The 22,209-nt window shown below is 40.1% G+C and overlaps 1 protein-coding gene and 1 long non-coding RNA gene across 4 annotated transcripts in view; one reads left to right on the plus strand and one right to left on the minus strand.

The window, feature by feature from the left end:
• LOC124307128 (myocardin-related transcription factor A-like) overlaps positions 1 to 3,302 on the plus strand; it is a 168,889-nt gene extending 165,587 nt beyond the window's left edge. For all 3 annotated transcript variants that reach the window (XM_046768543.1, XM_046768545.1, XM_046768546.1), the window contains one exon: positions 217 to 3,302. In XM_046768543.1, the coding sequence (XP_046624499.1) occupies positions 217 to 558 (342 nt within the window). In that variant the 3' untranslated portion in view covers positions 559 to 3,302. The remainder of the gene's footprint in view (positions 1 to 216) is intronic.
• LOC124307138 (uncharacterized) lies at positions 10 to 21,991 on the minus strand. The gene is made up of 2 exons (XR_006908749.1): positions 21,704 to 21,991; positions 10 to 479 (listed from the first exon to the last, which is right to left on the minus strand). It is a non-coding gene; the product is annotated as an uncharacterized LOC124307138 (long non-coding RNA).
• Between the last annotated feature and the right edge of the window lie 218 nt (positions 21,992 to 22,209).

Below are 22,209 nucleotides of genomic sequence, written 5' to 3' on the forward strand. Positions count from 1 at the left end.
AATATTTGAAAAATTGCCAACAATCTTTTATGTCAACCACATATCACAGTTGAATGGAAATATTTTATTTACAAACCGTAGTAAAGCCAAGGTGGAAACAATAATTTGTTTTATTTTCAATGACCTAATATTTTCGGGAAAAACTGTTCTACAATATTTTTCAAACTCACTATCGAATCTTTTCTGAAATTGGTTGGTCATGTGATTTTCCTTCAGGAATTGGGTCTTGATCTGGAAACTTTGGATCCGATGGATTTTGGACCACTGGACTGTGATCTCGGCGTGAAAATGGAAACTCCACAGGAGTTGATGGATATCGGTGACATGCCCATGGATATGGACGACCCGGACTGGCTAGATTCCCTGATGCCTCAGTCTCCGGTAACCAGTATCCATCAGCCAACACCACCACCTGCTCAGTCTTCAGCCCCCGACCTCTACGATCCATTGTTTGCGAATAGTCAGGACCCCTTTGATCTCTTTAACATGGAAGATTCTGACTTCAAAATGTCTGCTGATCTTTCGTTGACTTGGGATAAGGGTGACTTTGCTACCTAGCAAGAAATCAGCCTCTGGGAATCGGCTTTGTGTACTTAAAAGTAAACAATTCTCTCAAAAAAAAAGGCTAAATGTCTTTTAAAATTCTAGCGCGTTTCGGAAAGTTTGTCGTAAAACGAATCATTTGAACGATTAGCGCGTCCGCTCGTCTGTCTAGACCTTGCAAGATTAATTTATTATTAATTTTCATATTTCCGCCGTCAAGCTGTCGGCAAACATTTCGAATCAGCCACAAGCGAGATGGCAATTTGGAGGGGGGTTGAAATGTTCGATAATAAATTGTGTGATCCAGAGTAAACCTGAAAATATATCGGTACAAAAAAATATTTGCGTTACGCTAGTAGACGAGTGGGATATGACCCAGAACACCCTGTAAATTTAACCAAACTTTGCGTAACGAACTTTTCACATGAAATGCGCTGAGCATACCTGATTAATTAGTGTAGCTTAAGCTAAAAGTATACTTAACACGTGAAGAGCTTAACTGGAACTTATCACTTTTAATAAACAAGTACGAATAGTCCATTTATAAGTTAACGAGGTAATTTACAACCAACAGAGCCTTATCTTTGGATTTTATCAAAATTAGAAACGTTGTTTTCTACTTAGACAAACATCTTGTAATTAAAGTTGTGACTCTGATTGGACAATGGCAATGAACCAAGTTTGACAAGAAAAAAAGATATTAAAACGGAACCGAATGAAACATGAAGTAGAGCAGTAACGAAAGAGCAATGAATGAATACGTTCTTATTCGATAACTGTTCGCAATGGAACTTTGATAGACGTACGAAATGTTTATCAATGATTCCAAAATTCTCCAAAGAGTCCTTTAAAACATTTTAGCTAGCTCTACTACCCAGTTCTATACTATCCTACGTCGTGTGCTGCTTGAGTTTTAACTGCAGATAGCGTGTGTGCTAAAACTACATATTGAATATAGCGTCGTCTGAACTTTACCATAATCGTAATCTAACCGCATAATATAAAGAATTAATATAATATTATAATTATAATATAATGTAAAATATATATAAATCATATCTGTCTGTAGCCAAAAGCCATCTATTTTAGCGCCAATGCCGCGGATTATTTCCAAATATTTTTGTTCAGTACGTCAAATCAAAATCATTGTAATCGAAAGAAACGGATTTACCTAATTTTCAAAATTTTGGCTAGCGATCATCCTTTATCACTATGAAGAAAATACCACTGTCAGTAAATGAAAATCCGGCATTCCCTCGTCTTCCCTGTTTTTTCCCCTGTAATTATGATACAGTGAGCCAAGATTAATGATGGCTTTTAGGTGCAGATACGTATTGCTAAGCCAGAGCATGTGATGTTAGGAAATACATACGTATATTATAACCAATAATAACCCCCCTGCGAGAGTGCGATGTGGCTAGTATTTTCGTATTTTGTCGTTTTGTGACATTCCATGTTTTCAAACTCAAACGAACGAGAGAGTCGCCGGTAGAAATGGGCGTCACGACGCGAAAATCGGGTTGCGTCGCCTGTCTGGTGATCATGCAAACGATCGAATAAGTGACTGACCGAATGAATGAGTGAACCATCGAATGAATGAATAAATGTGTATGTGATAAAAATATGGGAATAATGAAGTATGTTTGAGGTGAGTTACGGTGCTACTAAATACTAACTAATTAGGCGTGCATAGAGCCAAATTTGGCGAAATATGCGTTAGTAATATTTTTAAAAAATCTAAAAATATCTTTTACAAAGATAATTGAATACAGCAACGTAATGTACACACGATTGTGTATTATTAAACGTCATTCTGGGTGATGGCAGCTGAACCTTGTAATCTGCCGTTCATTAAAGCAAACAACTAATCGAACAGTGGCGCTTTGGGAATTCAATGGGAGCTCTAATCAAGCACAGCTCGTTGGGTAAAACTTAACGCAAACATTCTCAATATCAAAGAAACAGCCAAAAGCAACATTCCAAACATTCATATACAGTCAGCCCAGCGGCTTCAGGCGGAGAGGGACGCCATGTTCCGGCAAAGTGACGAAATGAACCAATTTCACATGCTTGTGTTTAGAGAAATCAAAAATACAAGGTTTACATCTATTCGTGTAAATTCGGAAGAAAATTATAACAAAAGTAAGAAACCAATTGATCAGAAATTAGAAGTCAGATGTAACCCAAAATGTTGACGCATTGATGTAAAATATTATTAAATAATAAATCTCGTCCAGAAGTTGGAGATGAAACCAACAAAATAAAAGAATTACAATGGAACGTGGTATAACCTTGGAACCGAAAGTGCCAAACCGACCCTTGCCACTACATGGACATCGCCTCATTACTCATCACCTCACGTTGCCATGACAATAAGCGTTTATTGTTCTGTAAAATATGTAATATAAAAAAATCGCATAAAAATGCGCTAGACGTAATATGATTTTTTGTTTTAGCATTAAGCATTGTGCAGCCATTTGAAATGGCCGAATGTACTAAGATTTAAACAAAAAACAGATAATATGTTATAAAACGACTATTGTGTAGTACGGTTTTGTATGTTATTATGGAAATTGTAATTATGTTAGCCGTAATCATTAAACAATTTATTGATGATTGATTTGTAATCTACAATTTGTTAGGCTGTGCGAATCTGGTAGTCTGTTGTGAGATGTGTGGTTTAAGAAAAATGAAAAAAAAAAAACAAGCATAGAAAATGTTTCAATATAGCGTTTTGTGAATTATAATATTTTGTATGAGCATGCGAGCAAAACAGTTTTGTTAAGCAATATTTGAATTATTGTAATGATATTTTAAGTAACATCGTAATTATTGCTAGAGAGAGTGTTATTTATTTTTATTTGTTGCAAATTTATCGATTGCCTTCCATTTGAGTATACATAAAATAAAAAATATTGGCTAAAAATTACCATACATTGTATATTCAATCACACTTACACCAAATTTCTTGCCTAGATACAATGCACGACATCCAAGCATATATCTTCTACATGCCTAGGTGCTAAGTATGTTAAAAGTCGACGTTTCGACACAATCATTAGTAACAAATTTTTCCATACGACATTCTGAAATTTTATCTTATTTTAATCACGGCGAAGAATCGCTTATGATTTCATCTCTCCTGTTTTACAGAATAATGTCGAAACCTTGAAAAATACCGATTAAGTGTAGATGGCGTTGAATAGATTTCATTTTTCATATTAAACCAATTGCCATTCAAATGAAACTGATCTTACTGTTAGAAAAGTTTTAGCAAGCAGAATTACTTGTGTATCTTTAGTTAACGGAAAATCAAACTCTATTAATCCTGTCGGCAAAACTTCTGAGTCCTGAGTCTCACTTACTGGAGATAGGGCGTGAAGGAATTATTTTTAACTTAAGACAAAGAGCACTTTCCGAAAACAACAGCACGGCTATTCTGAAATCCACTTCTCTTGAGTGTGAGAGAATGAATCGGTATTTCGTACTTTGTCCGAACGTACTTCTTTAAGGAAATGCATTCGTGACTGTTGCCACATAATACAGAGAAGAAACATTCAGAAAATTCGTAGTTCTGGTTCAGTCGTCGGGTGGGGGCTTTTATCCAAGACTTTTCAAGAAATCGATTCGTTTTTTTGCATTTTCTTATTATTTTTGGTTTCGAAAATGTGTTCGGGTAACATCATGGTGAAATTCGTGATATTTCCAAAGTTGGAGTTTCGAAAGAGGCGATGCGTCGGCTATCAGTGCCTTATGTCGAAGGAACACCGGCTCGGGGACGTACTTGCGCCATTACTCGCTCCTTATCTTACCCAGATCGTAGACATATTACCACTACAATGCCGACAATATAGTCTCAAGACACAGTATAGATGTAATTGTCGCGAGATTGTAAAGTGCTGGAAAAAATTCTTCCATGCTCTATTCTGACGTAATTTTGCGTGAGAAAACGATTAAGCGGAGTCCCAATACGCTGCGGGCAACGTATGAAAAGTTAGAGCCGAAAAACGAAAACCTATGTTTTCGACATTTTTCAGCAGGTGCTTTTTCCTCTGTAATGTCTCTCCTGTTGATCCCACGCTCCTATCGCTGCGTTTTCTGAGTTCCTTGGGGTCCAATTGGTCGGGAAAGAGTCATACGAATCAATTCTGAGACGAAATATTTTTTGGTCAAAAAAAAAGGAAGGTTAACCCCTCTGTATTTTTGGCGAAAATTTTCGCGATTTTGAAAAGTGCTGGAATCAATTCTTTCAGGCACTATTCCGACGTAATTTTGCGAGAGGAATCGATTGGGCACAGTCCCAATACGCTGCGATCAACGCATCGGAAGTTACAGCCAAAAAACGAAAACCCGAATTTTGAACATTTTTCAGCAGGTGTATTTTTCTTCTCAATTTCTCTCCTGTTGATCCCACGCTCTTTTCGCTGCGTTTTCTGAGTTCCTTGGGGTCCAATTGGTCGGGAAAGAGTCATACGAATCAATTCTGAGACGAAAAATTTTTTGGTCAAAAAAAAAGGAAGGTTATCCCCTTTGTATTTTTGGTGAAAATTTTCGCAATTTTGAAAAGTGCTGGAATCAATTCCTTGAGGCACTATTCCGACGTAAGTTTGCGTGAGAAATCGATTGGGCGCAATCCCAATACGCTGCGATCAACGCATCGAAAGTTACAGCCAAAAAACGAAAACATGAATTTTCGACATTTTTCAGCAGGTGTATTTTCCTTCTCAATTTCTCTCCTGTTGATCCCACGCTACTTTCGCTGCGTTTTCTGAGTTCCTTGGGGTCCAATTGGTCGGGAAAGAGTCATACGAATCAATTCTGAGACGAGAAATTTTTTGGTCAAAAAAAAAGGAAGGTTAACCCCTTTGTATTTTTGGCGAAAATTTTCGCGATTTTGAAAAGTGCTGGAATCAATTCTTTCAGGCACTATTCCAACGTAATTTTGCGAGAGAAATCGATTGGGCGCAGTCCCAATAAGCTGCGATCAACGCATCGAAAGTTACAGCCAAAAAACGAAAACCTGAATTTTTGACATTTTTCGGCAGGTGTATTTTTCTTCTCAATTTCTCTCCTGTTGATCCCACGCTCTTTTCGCTGCGTTTTCTGAGTTCCTTGGGGTCCAATTGGTCGGGAAAGAGTCATACGAATCAATTCTGAGACGAAAAATTTTTTGGTCAAAAAAAAAGGAAGGTTAACCCCTTTGTATTTTTGGCGAAAATTTCCGCGATTTTGAAAAGTGCTGGAATCAATTCTTTCAGGCACTATTCCAACGTAATTTTGCGAGAGAAATCGATTGGGCGCAGTCCCAATAAGCTGCGATCAACGCATCGAAAGTTACAGCCAAAAAACGAAAACCTGAATTTTTGACATTTTTCGGCAGGTGTATTTTTCTTCTCAATTTCTCTCCTGTTGATCCCACGCTCTTTTCGCTGCGTTTTCTGAGTTCCTTGGGGTCCAATTGGTCGGGAAAGAGTCATACGAATCAATTCTGAGACGAAAAATTTTTTGGTCAAAAAAAAAGGAAGGTTAACCCCTTTGTATTTTTGGCGAAAATTTTCGCGATTTTGAAAAGTGCTGGAATCAATTCTTTCAGGCACTATTCCGACGTAATTTTGCGAGAGAAATCGATTGGGCGCAGTCCCAATACGCTGCGATCAACGCATCGAAACTTACAGCCAAAAAACGAAAACCTGAATTTTCGACATTCTTCAGCAGGTGTATTTTTCTTCTCAATTTCTCTCCTGTTGATCCCACGCTCCTTTCGCTGCGTTTTCTGAGTTCCTTGGGGTCCAATTGGTCGGGAAAGAGTCATACGAATCAGTTCTGAGACAAAAAATTTTTTGGTCAAAAAAAAAGGAAGGTTAACCCCTTTGTATTTTTGGTGAAAATTTTCGCGATTTTGAAAAGTGCTGGAATCAATTCCTTGAGGCACTATTCCGACGTAAGTTTGCGTGAGAAATCGATTGGGCGCAATCCCAATACGCTGCGATCAACGCATCGAAAGTTACAGCCAAAAAACGAAAACCTGAATTTTCGACATTTTTCAGCAGGTGTATTTTCCTTCTCAATTTCTCTCCTGTTGATCCCACGCTACTTTCGCTGCGTTTTCTGAGTTCCTTGGGGTCCAATTGGTCGGGAAAGAGTCATACGAATCAATTCTGAGACGAAAAATTTTTTGGTCAAAAAAAAAGGAAGGTTAACCCCTTTGTATTTTTGGTGAAAATTTTCGCGATTTTGAAAAGTGCTGGAATCAATTCCTTGAGGCACCATTCCGACGTAAGTTTGCGTGAGAAATCGATTGGGCGCAATCCCAATACGCTGCGATCAACGCATCGAAAGTTACAGCCAAAAAACGAAAACATGAATTTTCGACATTTTTCAGCAGGTGTATTTTCCTTCTCAATTTCTCTCCTGTTGATCCCACGCTACTTTCGCTGCGTTTTCTGAGTTCCTTGGGGTCCAATTGGTCGGGAAAGAGTCATACGAATCAATTCTGAGACGAAAAATTTTTTGGTCAAAAAAAAAGGAAGGTTAACCCCTTTGTATTTTTGGCGAAAATTTTCGCGATTTTGAAAAGTGCTGGAATCAATTCTTTCAGGCACTATTCCAACGTAATTTTGCGAGAGAAATCGATTGGGCGCAGTCCCAATAAGCTGCGATCAACGCATCGAAAGTTACAGCCAAAAAACGAAAACCTGAATTTTTGACATTTTTCGGCAGGTGTATTTTTCTTCTCAATTTCTCTCCTGTTGATCCCACGCTCTTTTCGCTGCGTTTTCTGAGTTCCTTGGGGTCCAATTGGTCGGGAAAGAGTCATACGAATCAATTCTGAGACGAAAAATTTTTTGGTCAAAAAAAAAGGAAGGTTAACCCCTTTGTATTTTTGGCGAAAATTTTCGCGATTTTGAAAAGTGCTGGAATCAATTCTTTCAGGCACTATTCCGACGTAATTTTGCGAGAGAAATCGATTGGGCGCAGTCCCAATACGCTGCGATCAACGCATCGTAACTTACAGCCAAAAAACGAAAACCTGAATTTTCGACATTCTTCAGCAGGTGTATTTTTCTTCTCAATTTCTCTCCTGTTGATCCCACGCTCCTTTCGCTGCGTTTTCTGAGTTCCTTGGGGTCCAATTGGTCGGGAAAGAGTCATACGAATCAGTTCTGAGACAAAAAAATTTTTGGTCAAAAAAAAAGGAAGGTTAACCCCTTTGTATTTTTGGTGAAAATTTTCGCGATTTTGAAAAGTGCTGGAATCAATTCCTTGAGGCACTATTCCGACGTAAGTTTGCGTGAGAAATCGATTGGGCGCAATCCCAATACGCTGCGATCAACGCATCGAAAGTTACAGCCAAAAAACGAAAACCTGAATTTTCGACATTTTTCAGCAGGTGTATTTTCCTTCTCAATTTCTCTCCTGTTGATCCCACGCTACTTTCGCTGCGTTTTCTGAGTTCCTTGGGGTCCAATTGGTCGGGAAAGAGTCATACGAATCAATTCTGAGACGAAAAATTTTTTGGTCAAAAAAAAAGGAAGGTTAACCCCTTTGTATTTTTGGCGAAAATTTCCGCGATTTTGAAAAGTGCTGGAATCAATTCTTTCAGGCACTATTCCAACGTAATTTTGCGAGAGAAATCGATTGGGCGCAGTCCCAATAAGCTGCGATCAACGCATCGAAAGTTACAGCCAAAAAACGAAAACCTGAATTTTTGACATTTTTCGGCAGGTGTATTTTTCTTCTCAATTTCTCTCCTGTTGATCCCACGCTCTTTTCGCTGCGTTTTCTGAGTTCCTTGGGGTCCAATTGGTCGGGAAAGAGTCATACGAATCAATTCTGAGACGAAAAATTTTTTGGTCAAAAAAAAAGGAAGGTTGACCCCTTTGTATTTTTGGCGAAAGTTTTCGCGATTTTGAAAAGTGCTGGAATCAATTCTTTCAGGCACTATTCCGACGTAATTTTGCGGTAGAAATCGATTGGGCGCAGTCCCAATACGCTGCGATCAACGCCTCTCAAGTTACAGCCAGAAAACGAGAACCTGTGTTTTCGACATTTTTCAGCAGGTGCTTTTTCCTCTGTAATGTCTCTTGTTGATCCAGCGCTCCTTTCGCTGCGTTTTCTGAGTTCCTTGGGGTCCAATTGGTCGGGAAAGAGTCATACCAATCAATTCTGAGACGAAAAATTTTTCGGGCAAAAAAAAAGGAAGGTTAACCCCTTTGTATTTTTGGCGAAAATTTTCGCGATTTTGAAAAGTGCTGGAATCAATTCTTTCAGGCACTATTCCGACGTAATTTTGCGAGAGTAATCGATTGGGCGCAGTCCCAATACGCTGCGATCAACGCATCGAAACTTACAGCCAAAAAACGAAAACCTGAATTTTCGACATTCTTCAGCAGGTGTATTTATCTTCTCAATTTCTCTCCTGTTGATCCCACGCTCTTTTCGCTGCGTTTTCTGAGTTCCTTGGGGTCCAATTGGTCGGGAAAGAGTCATACCAATCAATTCTGAGACGAAAAATTTTTTGGTCAAAAAAAAAGGAAGGTTAACCCTTTTGTATTTTTGGCGAAAATTTTCGCGATTTTGAAAAGTGCTGGAATCAATTCTTTCAGGCACTATTCCGACGTAATTTTGCGAGAGAAATCGATTGGGCGCAGTCCCAATACGCTGCGATCAACGCATCGAAACTTACAGCCAAAAAACGAAAACCTGAATTTTCGACATTCTTCAGCAGGTGTATTTTCCTTCTCAATTTCTCTCCTGTTGATCCCACGCTCCTTTCGCTGCGTTTTCTGAGTTCCTTGGGGTCCAATTGGTCGGGAAAGAGTCATACGAATCAATTCTGAGACGAAAAATTTTTTGGTCAAAAAAAAAGGAAGGTTAACCCCTTTGTATTTTTGGCGAGAATTTTCGCGATTTTGAAAAGTGCTGGAATCAATTCTTTCAGGCACTATTCCGACGTCATTTTGCGAGAGAAATCGATTGGGCGCAGTCCCAATACGCTGCGATCAACGCCTCTCAAGTTACAGCCAGAAAACGAGAACCTGTGTTTTCGACATTTTTCAGCAGGTGCTTTTTCCTCTGTAATGTCTCTTGTTGATCCCACGCTCCTTTCGCTGCGTTTTCTGAGTTCCTTGGGGTCCAATTGGTCGGGAAAGAGTCATACGAATCAGTTCTGAGACGAAAAATTTTTTGGTCAAAAAAAAAGGAAGGTTAACCCCTTTGTATTTTTGGCGAAAATTTTCGCGATTTTGAAAAGTGCTGGAATCAATTCTTTCAGGCACTATTCCGACGTAATTTTGCGAGAGAAATCGATTGGGCGCAGTCCCAATACGCTGCGATCAACGCATCGAAACTTACAGCCAAAACACGAAAACCTGAATTTTCGACATTCTTCAGCAGGTGTATTTTTCTTCTCAATTTCTCTCCTGTTGATCCCACGCTCCTTTCGCTGCGTTTTCTGAGTTCCTTGGGGTCCAATTGGTCGGGAAAGAGTCATACGAATCAGTTCTGAGACAAAAAATTTTTTGGTCAAAAAAAAAGGAAGGTTAACCCCTTTGTATTTTTGGTGAAAATTTTCGCGATTTTGAAAAGTGCTGGAATCAATTCCTTGAGGCACTATTCCGACGTAAGTTTGCGTGAGAAATCGATTGGGCGCAATCCCAATACGCTGCGATCAACGCATCGAAAGTTACAGCCAAAAAACGAAAACCTGAATTTTCGACATTTTTCAGCAGGTGTATTTTCCTTCTCAATTTCTCTCCTGTTGATCCCACGCTACTTTCGCTGCGTTTTCTGAGTTCCTTGGGGTCCAATTGGTCGGGAAAGAGTCATACGAATCAATTCTGAGACGAAAAATTTTTTGGTCAAAAAAAAAGGAAGGTTAACCCCTTTGTATTTTTGGTGAAAATTTTCGCGATTTTGAAAAGTGCTGGAATCAATTCCTTAAGGCACTATTCCGACGTAAGTTTGCGTGAGAAATCGATTGGGCGCAATCCCAATACGCTGCGATCAACGCATCGAAAGTTACAGCCAAAAAACGAAAACATGAATTTTCGACATTTTTCAGCAGGTGTATTTTCCTTCTCAATTTCTCTCCTGTTGATCCCACGCTACTTTCGCTGCGTTTTCTGAGTTCCTTGGGGTCCAATTGGTCGGGAAAGAGTCATACGAATCAATTCTGAGACGAAAAATTTTTTGGTCAAAAAAAAAGGAAGGTTAACCCCTTTGTATTTTTGGCGAAAATTTTCGCGATTTTGAAAAGTGCTGGAATCAATTCTTTCAGGCACTATTCCAACGTAATTTTGCGAGAGATATCGATTGGGCGCAGTTCCAATAAGCTGCGATCAACGCATCGAAAGTTACAGCCAAAAAACGAAAACCTGAATTTTTGACATTTTTCGGCAGGTGTATTTTTCTTCTCAATTTCTCTCCTGTTGATCCCACGCTACTTTCGCTGCGTTTTCTGAGTTCCTTGGGGTCCAATTGGTCGGGAAAGAGTCATACGAATCAATTCTGAGACGAAAAATTTTTTGGTCAAAAAAAAAGGAAGGTTGACCCCTTTGTATTTTTGGCGAGAATTTTCGCGATTTTGAAAAGTGCTGGAATCAATTCTTTCAGGCACTATTCCGGCGTCATTTTGCGAGAGAAATCGATTGGGCGCAGTCCCAATACGCTGCGATCAACGCATCGAAACTTACAGCCAAAAAACGAAAACCTGAATTTTCGACATTTTTCAGCAGGTGTATTTTCCTTCTCAATTTCTCTCCTGTTGATCCCACGCTACTTTCGCTGCGTTTTCTGAGTTCCTTGGGGTCCAATTGGTCGGGAAAGAGTCATACGAATCAATTCTGAGACGAAAAATTTTTTGGTCAAAAAAAAAGGAAGGTTGACCCCTTTGTATTTTTGGCGAAAGTTTTCGCGATTTTGAAAAGTGCTGGAATCAATTCTTTCAGGCACTATTCCGACGTAATTTTGCGGTAGAAATCGATTGGGCGCAGTCCCAATACGCTGCGATCAACGCCTCTCAAGTTACAGCCAGAAAACGAGAACCTGTGTTTTCGACATTTTTCAGCAGGTGCTTTTTCCTCTGTAATGTCTCTTGTTGATCCCACGCTCCTTTCGCTGCGTTTTCTGAGTTCCTTGGGGTCCAATTGGTCGGGAAAGAGTCATACCAATCAATTCTGAGACGAAAAATTTTTCGGGCAAAAAAAAAGGAAGGTTAACCCCTTTGTATTTTTGGCGAAAATTTTCGCGATTTTGAAAAGTGCTGGAATCAATTCTTTCAGGCACTATTCCGACGTAATTTTGCGAGAGAAATCGATTGGGCGCAGTCCCAATACGCTGCGATCAACGCATCGAAACTTACAGCCAAAAAACGAAAACCTGAATTTTCGACATTCTTCAGCAGGTGTATTTTCCTTCTCAATTTCTCTCCTGTTGATCCCACGCTCCTTTCGCTGCGTTTTCTGAGTTCCTTGGGGTCCAATTGGTCGGGAAAGAGTCATACGAATCAATTCTGAGACGAAAAATTTTTTGGTCAAAAAAAAAGGAAGGTTAACCCCTTTGTATTTTTGGCGAGAATTTTCGCGATTTTGAAAAGTGCTGGAATCAATTCTTTCAGGCACTATTCCGACGTCATTTTGCGAGAGAAATCGATTGGGCGCAGTCCCAATACGCTGCGATCAACGCATCGAAACTTACAGCCAAAAAACGAAAACCTGAATTTTCGACATTTTTCAGCAGGTGTATTTTCCTTCTCAATTTCTCTCCTGTTGATCCCACGCTACTTTCGCTGCGTTTTCTGAGTTCCTTGGGGTCCAATTGGTCGGGAAAGAGTCATACGAATCAATTCTGAGACGAAAAATTTTTTGGTCAAAAAAAAAGGAAGGTTGACCCCTTTGTATTTTTGGCGAAAGTTTTCGCGATTTTGAAAAGTGCTGGAATCAATTCTTTCAGGCACTATTCCGACGTAATTTTGCGGTAGAAATCGATTGGGCGCAGTCCCAATACGCTGCGATCAACGCCTCTCAAGTTACAGCCAGAAAACGAGAACCTGTGTTTTCGACATTTTTCAGCAGGTGCTTTTTCCTCTGTAATGTCTCTTGTTGATCCCACGCTCCTTTCGCTGCGTTTTCTGAGTTCCTTGGGGTCCAATTGGTCGGGAAAGAGTCATACGAATCAGTTCTGAGACGAAAAATTTTTTGGTCAAAAAAAAAGGAAGGTTAACCCCTTTGTATTTTTGGTGAAAATTTTCGCGATTTTGAAAAGTGCTGGAATCAATTCCTTGAGGCACTATTCCGACGTAAGTTTGCGTGAGAAATCGATTGGGCGCAATCCCAATACGCTGCGATCAACGCATCGAAAGTTACAGCCAAAAAACGAAAACATGAATTTTCGACATTTTTCAGCAGGTGTATTTTCCTTCTCAATTTCTCTCCTGTTGATCCCACGCTACTTTCGCTGCGTTTTCTGAGTTCCTTGGGGTCCAATTGGTCGGGAAAGAGTCATACGAATCAATTCTGAGACGAAAAATTTTTTGGTCAAAAAAAAAGGAAGGTTAACCCCTTTGTATTTTTGGCGAAAATTTCCGCGATTTTGAAAAGTGCTGGAATCAATTCTTTCAGGCACTATTCCAACGTAATTTTGCGAGAGAAATCGATTGGGCGCAGTCCCAATAAGCTGCGATCAACGCATCGAAAGTTACAGCCAAAAAACGAAAACCTGAATTTTTGACATTTTTCGGCAGGTGTATTTCTCTTCTCAATTTCTCTCCTGTTGATCCCACGCTCTTTTCGCTGCGTTTTCTGAGTTCCTTGGGGTCCAATTGGTCGGGAAAGAGTCATACGAATCAATTCTGAGACGAAAAATTTTTTGGTCAAAAAAAAAGGAAGGTTAACCCCTTTGTATTTTTGGCGAAAATTTTCGCGATTTTGAAAAGTGCTGGAATCAATTCTTTCAGGCACTATTCCGACGTAATTTTGCGAGAGAAATCGATTGGGCACAGTCCCAATACGCTGCGATCAACGCATCGGAAGTTACAGCCAAAAAACGAAAACCCGAATTTTGAACATTTCCCAGCAGGTGTATTTTTCTTCTCAATTTCTCTCCTGTTGATCCCACGCTCTTTTCGCTGCGTTTTCTGAGTTCCTTGGGGTCCAATTGGTCGGGAAAGAGTCATACGAATCAATTCTGAGACGAAAAATTTTTTGGTCAAAAAAAAAGGAAGGTTGACCCCTTTGTATTTTTGGCGAAAGTTTTCGCGATTTTGAAAAGTGCTGGAATCAATTCTTTCAGGCACTATTCCGACGTAATTTTGCGGTAGAAATCGATTGGGCGCAGTCCTAATACGCTGCGATCAACGCCTCTCAAGTGACAGCCAGAAAACGAGAACCTGTGTTTTCGACATTTTTCAGCAGGTGTATTTTCCTTCTCAATTTCTCTCCTGTTGATCCCACGCTACTTTCGCTGCGTTTTCTGAGTTCCTTGGGGTCCAATTGGTCGGGAAAGAGTCATACGAATCAATTCTGAGACGAAAAATTTTTTGGTCAAAAAAAAAGGAAGGTTAACCCCTTTGTATTTTTGGCGAAAATTTTCGCGATTTTGAAAAGTGCTGGAATCAATTCTCTCAGGCACTATTCCCACGTAATTTTGCGAGAGAAATCGATTGGGCGCAGTCCCAATAAGCTGCGATCAACGCATCGAAAGTTACAGCCAAAAAACGAAAACCTGAATTTTTGACATTTTTCGGCAGGTGTATTTTTCTTCTCAATTTTTCTCCTGTTGATCCCACGCTCTTTTCGCTGCGTTTTCTGAGTTCCTTGGGGTCCAATTGGTCGGGAAAGAGTCATACGAATCAATTCTGAGACGAAAAATTTTTTGGTCAAAAAAAAAGGAAGGTTAACCCCTTTGTATTTTTGGCGAAAATTTTCGCGATTTTGAAAAGTGCTGGAATCAATTCTTCCAGGCACTATTCCGACGTAATTTTGCGAGAGAAATCGATTGGGCGTAGTCCCAATACGCTGCGATCAACGCATCGAAACTTACAGCCAAAAAACGAAAACCTGAATTTTCGACATTCTTCAGCAGGTGTATTTTTCTTCTCAATTTCTCTCCTGTTGATCCCACGCTCCTTTCGCTGCGTTTTCTGAGTTCCTTGGGGTCCAATTGGTCGGGAAAGAGTCATACGAATCAGTTCTGAGACAAAAAATTTTTTGGTCAAAAAAAAAGGAAGGTTAACCCCTTTGTATTTTTGGTGAAAATTTTCGCGATTTTGAAAAGTGCTGGAATCAATTCCTTGAGGCACTATTCCGACGTCATTTTGCGAGAGAAATCGATTGGGCGCAGTCCCAATACGCTGCGATCAACGCATCGAAACTTACAGCCAAAAAACGAAAGCCTGAATTTTCGACATTTTTCAGCAGGTGTATTTTCCTTCTCAATTTCTCTCCTGTTGATCCCACGCTACTTTCGCTGCGTTTTCTGAGTTCCTTGGGGTCCAATTGGTCGGGAAAGAGTCATACGAATCAATTCTGAGACGAAAAATTTTTTGGTCAAAAAAAAAGGAAGGTTGACCACTTTGTATTTTTGGCGAAAGTTTTCGCGATTTTGAAAAGTGCTGGAATCAATTCTTTCAGGCACTATTCCGACGTAATTTTGCGGTAGAAATCGATTGGGCGCAGTCCCAATAAGCTGCGATCAACGCATCGAAAGTTACAGCCAAAAAACGAAAACCTGAATTTTTGACATTTTTCGGCAGGTGTATTTTTCTTCTCAATTTCTCTCCTGTTGATCCCACGCTCTTTTCGCTGCGTTTTCTGAGTTCCTTGGGGTCCAATTGGTCGGGAAAGAGTCATACGAATCAATTCTGAGACGAAAAATTTTTTGGTCAAAAAAAAAGGAAGGTTAACCCCTTTGTATTTTTGGCGAAAATTTTCGCGATTTTGAAAAGTGCTGGAATCAATTCTTTCAGGCACTATTCCGACGTAATTTTGCGAGAGAAATCGATTGGGCACAGTCCCAATACGCTGCGATCAACGCATCGGAAGTTACAGCCAAAAAACGAAAACCCGAATTTTGAACATTTCCCAGCAGGTGTATTTTTCTTCTCAATTTCTCTCCTGTTGATCCCACGCTCTTTTCGCTGCGTTTTCTGAGTTCCTTGGGGTCCAATTGGTCGGGAAAGAGTCATACGAATCAATTCTGAGACGAAAAATTTTTTGGTCAAAAAAAAAGGAAGGTTAACCCCTTTGTATTTTTGGCGAGAATTTTCGCGATTTTGAAAAGTGCTGGAATCAATTCTTTCAGGCACTTTTCCGACGTCATTTCGCGAGAGAAATCGATTGGGCGCAGTCCCAATACGCTGCGATCAACGCATCGAAACTTACAGCCAAAAAACGAAAACCTGAATTTTCGACATTCTTCAGCAGGTGTATTTATCTTCTCAATTTCTCTCCTGTTGATCCCACGCTCTTTTCGCTGCGTTTTCTGAGTTCCTTGGGGTCCAATTGGTCGGGAAAGAGTCATACGAATCAATTCTGAGACGAAAAATTTTTTGGTCAAAAAAAAAGGAAGGTTAACCCTTTTGTATTTTTGGCGAAAATTTTCGCGATTTTGAAAAGTGCTGGAATCAATTCTTTCAGGCACTATTCCGACGTAATTTTGCGAGAGAAATCGATTGGGCGCAGTCCCAATACGCTGCGATCAACGCATCAAATCTTACAGCCAAAAAACGAAAACCTGAATTTTCGACATTTTTCAGCAGGTGTATTTTCCTTCTCAATTTCTCTCCTGTTGATCCCACGCTACTTTCGCTGCGTTTTCTGAGTTCCTTGGGGTCCAATTGGTCGGGAAAGAGTCATACGAATCAATTCTGAGACGAAAAATTTTTTGGTAAAAAAAAAAGGAAGGTTAACCCCTTTGTATTTTTGGCGAGAATTTTCGCGATTTTGAAAAGTGCTGGAATCAATTCTTTCAGGCACTTTTCCGACGTCATTTCGCGAGAGAAATCGATTGGGCGCAGTCCCAATACGCTGCGATCAACGCATCGAAACTTACAGCCAAAAAACGAAAACCTGAATTTTCGACATTTTTCAGCAGGTGTATTTTCCTTCTCAATTTCTCTCCTGTTGATCCCACGCTACTTTCGCTGCGTTTTCTGAGTTCCTTGGGGTCCAATTGGTCGGGAAAGAGTCATACGAATCAATTCTGAGACGAAAAATTTTTTGGTCAAAAAAAAAGGAAGGTTGACCCCTTTGTATTTTTGACGAAAATTTTCGCGATTTTGAAAAGTGCTGGAATGTATTCTTTCATGCACTATTCCGACGTAATTTTGCGGTAGAAATCGATTGGGCGCAGTCCCAATACGCTGCGATCAACGCATCGAAACTTACAGCCAAAAAACGAAAACCTGAATTTTCGACATTCTTCAGCAGGTGTATTTATCTTCTCAATTTCTCTCCTGTTGATCCCACGCTCTTTTCGCTGCGTTTTCTGAGTTCCTTGGGGTCCAATTGGTCGGGAAAGAGTCATACGAATCAGTTCTGAGACGAAAAATTTTTTGGTCAAAAAAAAAGGAAGGCTAACCCCTTTGTATTTTTGGTGAAAATTTTCGCGATTTTGAAAAGTGCTGGAATCAATTCCTTGAGGCACTATTCCGACGTAAGTTTGCGTGAGAAATCGATTGGGCGCAGTCCCAATACGCTGCGATCAACGCATCGAAACTTACAGCCAAAAAACGAAAACCTGAATTTTCGACATTCTTCAGCAGGTGTATTTATCTTCTCAATTTCTCTCCTGTTGAACCCACGCTCTTTTCGCTGCGTTTTCTGAGTTCCTTGGGGTCCAATTGGTCGGGAAAGAGTCATACGAATCAATTCTGAGACGAAAAATTTTTTGGTCAAAAAAAAAGGAAGGTTAACCCTTTTGTATTTTTGGCGAAAATTTTCGCGATTTTGAAAAGTGCTGGAATCAATTCTTTCAGGCACTATTCCGACGTAATTTCGCGAGAGAAATCGATTGGGCGCAGTCCCAATACGCTGCGATCAACGCATCGAAATTTACAGCCAAAAAACGAAAACCTGAATTTTCGACATTCTTCAGCAGGTGTATTTTTCTTCTCAATTTCTCTCCTGTTGATCCCACGCTCTTTTCGCTGCGTTTTCTGAGTTCCTTGGGGTCCAATTGGTCGGGAAAGAGTCATACGAATCAATTCTGAGACGAAAAATTTTTTGGTCAAAAAAAAAGGAAGGTTGACCCCTTTGTATTTTTGACGAAAATTTTCGCGATTCTGAAAAGTGCTGGAATCAATTCTTTCAGGCACTTTTCCGACGTCATTTCGCGAGAGAAATCGATTGGGCGCAGTCCCAATACGCTGCGATCAACGCATCGAAACTTACAGCCAAAAAACGAAAACCTGAATTTTCGACATTCTTCAGCAGGTGTATTTATCTTCTCAATTTCTCTCCTGTTGATCCCACGCTCTTTTCGCTGCGTTTTCTGAGTTCCTTGGGGTCCAATTGGTCGGGAAAGAGTCATACGAATCAGTTCTGAGACGAAAAATTTTTTGGTCAAAAAAAAAGGAAGGCTAACCCCTTTGTATTTTTGGTGAAAATTTTCGCGATTTTGAAAAGTGCTGGAATCAATTCCTTGAGGCACTATTCCGACGTAAGTTTGCGTGAGAAATCGATTGGGCGCAGTCCCAATACGCTGCGATCAACGCATCGAAACTTACAGCCAAAAAACGAAAACCTGAATTTTCGACATTCTTCAGCAGGTGTATTTATCTTCTCAATTTCTCTCCTGTTGATCCCACGCTCTTTTCGCTGCGTTTTCTGAGTTCCTTGGGGTCCAATTGGTCGGGAAAGAGTCATACGAATCAATTCTGAGACGAAAAATTTTTTGGTCAAAAAAAAAGGAAGGTTAACCCTTTTGTATTTTTGGCGAAAATTTTCGCGATTTTGAAAAGTGCTGGAATCAATTCTTTCAGGCACTATTCCGACGTAATTTTGCGAGAGAAATCGATTGGGCGCAGTCCCAATACGCTGCGATCAACGCATCGAAACTTACAGCCAAAAAACGAAAACCTGAATTTTCGACATTCTTCAGCAGGTGTATTTTTCTTCTCAATTTCTCTCCTGTTGATCCCACGCTCTTTTCGCTGCGTTTTCTGAGTTCCTTGGGGTCCAATTGGTCGGGAAAGAGTCATACGAATCAATTCTGAGACGAAAAATTTTTTGGTCAAAAAAAAAGGAAGGTTTGTATTTTTGGCGAGAAATTTCGCGATTTTGAAAAGTGCTGGAATCAATTCTTTCAGGCACTATTCCGACGTAATTTTGCGAGAGAAATTGATTGGGCGCAGTCCCAATACGCTGCGATCAACGCATCGAAACTTACAGCCAGAAAACGAGAACCTGTGTTTTCGACATTTTTCAGCAGGTGTATTTTCCTTCTCAATTTCTCTCCTGTTGATTCCACGCTCCTTTCGCTGCGTTTTCTGAGTTCCTTGGGGTCCAATTGGTCGGGAAAGAGTCATACGAATCAATTCTGAGACGAAAAATTTTTTGGTCAAAAAAAAAGGAAGGTTAACCCCTTTGTATTTTTGGCGAGGATTTTCGCGATTTTGAAAAGTGCTGGAATCAATTCTTTCAGGCACTATTCCGACGTCATTTTGCGAGAGAAATCGATTGGGCGCAGTCCCAATACGCTGCGATCAACGCATCGAAACTTACAGCCAAAAAACGAAAACCTGAATTTTCGACATTCTTCAGCAGGTGTATTTTTCTTCTCAATTTCTCTCCTGTTGATCCCACGCTCTTTTCGCTGCGTTTTCTAAGTTCCTTGGGGTCCAATTGGTCGGGAAAGCGTCATACGAATCAATTCTGAGACGAAAAATTTTTTGGTCAAAAAAAAAGGAAGGTTAACCCCTTTGTATTTTTGTCGAAAATTTTCGCGATTTTGAAAAGTGCTGGAATCAATTCTGTCAAGCACTATTCCGACGTAATTTTGCGAGAGAAATCGATTGGGCGCAGTCCCAATACGCTGCGATCAACGCATCGAAACTTACAGCCAAAAAACGAAAACCTGAATTTTCGTCATTTTTCAGCAGGTGTATTTCTCTTCTCAATTTCCCTCCTGTTGATCCCACGCTCTTTTCGCTGCGTTTTCAGAGTTCCTTGGGGTCCAATTGGTCGGGGAAGAGTCATACGAATCAATTCTGAGACGAAAAATTTTTTGGTCAAAAAAAAAGGAAGGTTAACCCCTTTGTATTTTTGACGAAAATTTTCGCGATTTCGAAAAGTGCTGGAATAAATTCTTTCATGCACTATTCCGACGTAATTTTGCGGTAGAAATCGATTGGGCGCAGTCCCAATACGCTGCGATCAACGCATCGAAACTTACAGCCAGAAAACGAGAACCTGTGTTTTCGACATTTTTCAGCAGGTGCTTTTTCCTTCTCAATTTCTCTCCTGTTGATCCCACGCTCTTTTCGCTGCGTTTTCTGAGTTCCTTGGGGTCCAATTGGTCGGGAAAGAGTCATACGAACCAATTCTGAGACGAAAAATTTTTTGGTCAAAAAAAAAGGAAGGTTAACCCCTTTGTATTTTTGGCGAGAATTTTCGCGATTTTGAAAAGTGCTGGAATCAATTCTTTCAGGCACTATTCCGACGTCATTTTGCGAGAGAAATCGATTGGGCGCAGTCCCAATACGCTGCGATCAACGCATCGAAACTTACAGCCAAAAACGAAAACCTGAATTTTCGACATTCTTCAGCAGGTGTATTTATCTTCTCAATTTCTCTCCTGTTGATCCCACGCTCTTTTCGCTGCGTTTTCTGAGTTCCTTGGGGTCCAATTGGTCGGGAAAGAGTCATACGAATCAATTCTGAGACGAAAAATTTTTTGGTCAAAAAAAAAGGAAGGTTAACCCCTTTGTATTTTTGGCGAAAATTTTCGCGATTTTGAAAAGTGCTGGAATCAATTCTTTCAGGCACTATTCCGACGTAATTTTGCGAGAGAAATCGATTGGGCGCAGTCCCAATACGCTGCGATCAACGCCTCTCAAGTTACAGCCAGAAAACGAGAACCTGTGTTTTCGACATTTTTCAGCAGCTGCTTTTTGGTCCGTAATGTCTCTCCTGTTGATCCCCCGCAGTTTTCGCTGCGTTCACCGAATTTCTGGGGGTCCAATCAGTCAAAAAAGGGTCATACTAATCGAATCAGAGACCAAAAATTCTCGGTCAAAAAATGAGAAAAAAGTAAGGCTAACCCCTTTCCATTTTTGGCGAAAATTTTCGCGATTTTGAAAAGTGCTGGAATAAATTCTTTGATGCAGTATTCCGACGAGATTTTGCGAGAGAAATCGATTGGGCGCAGTCCCAATACGCTGCGATCAACGGACCAAAAGTCAGAGTCAAAAAACGAAGATTTATTCGTCAAATTTTTGCTGCTGGCAAAATCGGTCTGTTTGAGATTTATTCTCGTTTTCTGGTTTCCGATTAGTCCAGAAAGGACCATATATATGAATTTCGAGAGTCAACACTCCTCCATAAAAAATTGAGACCTCCGGATTTTTTCAGCTGAAGTGGACCGATTCTGAATATTCCCAAAATGTATTCATTGAGTCCTGAGATTGACTGAATTCCGCGAGAAGTTTCAATGATCTGGTTGTTTGGTTAGCATTGTTGAGGTGGTGAAAGTCTAGTGCAAAGTAAATTTCCCATAATATTCAAGGTTGCATCTGAGAATGTATATTTCGAAGATTTGATCCTTCATTGTATCAAAAGTCATTCAAGTTACTGAGAAAAGTCACGTATGCAACCTATCTCCGTACATGATACGAAAACATCATTAAAAAATATACCAAGCAAATATATCTGAATTCTTTCATTGCTCAAGTTTCACTGATAAATTTGTACTTATGTCACCTCTTGGATAAAATGCGTCCATGCATGCATTAAACAATAATCGACTTGGCCATAATGTGGTGACAGGAATATACTATTAGCTCAAAGAAGGGCTTTCCATCGGTTAACAGAAATTGTTGTTTTGGCCACTATTTTATTTATTCATATTATATTTTTTTTTCAATCAAAATCAAACTTTTCAACCATATTTGGTAAAACCAGCACCTATCACTTTGTAAACGTATATCGTTTTGGCACCCTACCTGTAGCCAGCAAGCAGTTGTTAAATCCACCTTATTAAAATGCGTATTTAGTTTCTATCATGTCCTGTCGTTTTGCATATTCCAATAATCATTACACAAGCTAATCCAACAACACAAAACACAACGGTCTCACAGTTTTCAGTCAACCGCACGACGTATAATCAAGTAATCACGATATATATGAAACTCACTCTAGCGTTCACGGACGAGAGAACGAAGGTCATCAAGTTGCCTGTCATCACAAGCCCAGATAAATTTCAATGCCTCGCAGCCAATCAATCCTCGCTTCAACTCAAACGGCCCAGCAGACAATGACGACTCGACGCACAAGGCATCTTAACTCTCACGATCAGCACACATGTTTTATCTTGCATATCACACACATCTTTGTACGCGACGTATAAAACAAGCTCCTTTCAGTCGGCTTGTCGCAGCGGTTAAGAGCGGTTTCGTTGAGCATACGCCACTTTTGCGTGCACAATACTTAATACTTTTCAATTGCAATC

This window comes from Neodiprion virginianus, chromosome 6, assembly GCF_021901495.1.
Source record: "Neodiprion virginianus isolate iyNeoVirg1 chromosome 6, iyNeoVirg1.1, whole genome shotgun sequence".
Classification (NCBI taxonomy): domain Eukaryota; kingdom Metazoa; phylum Arthropoda; class Insecta; order Hymenoptera; family Diprionidae; genus Neodiprion; species Neodiprion virginianus.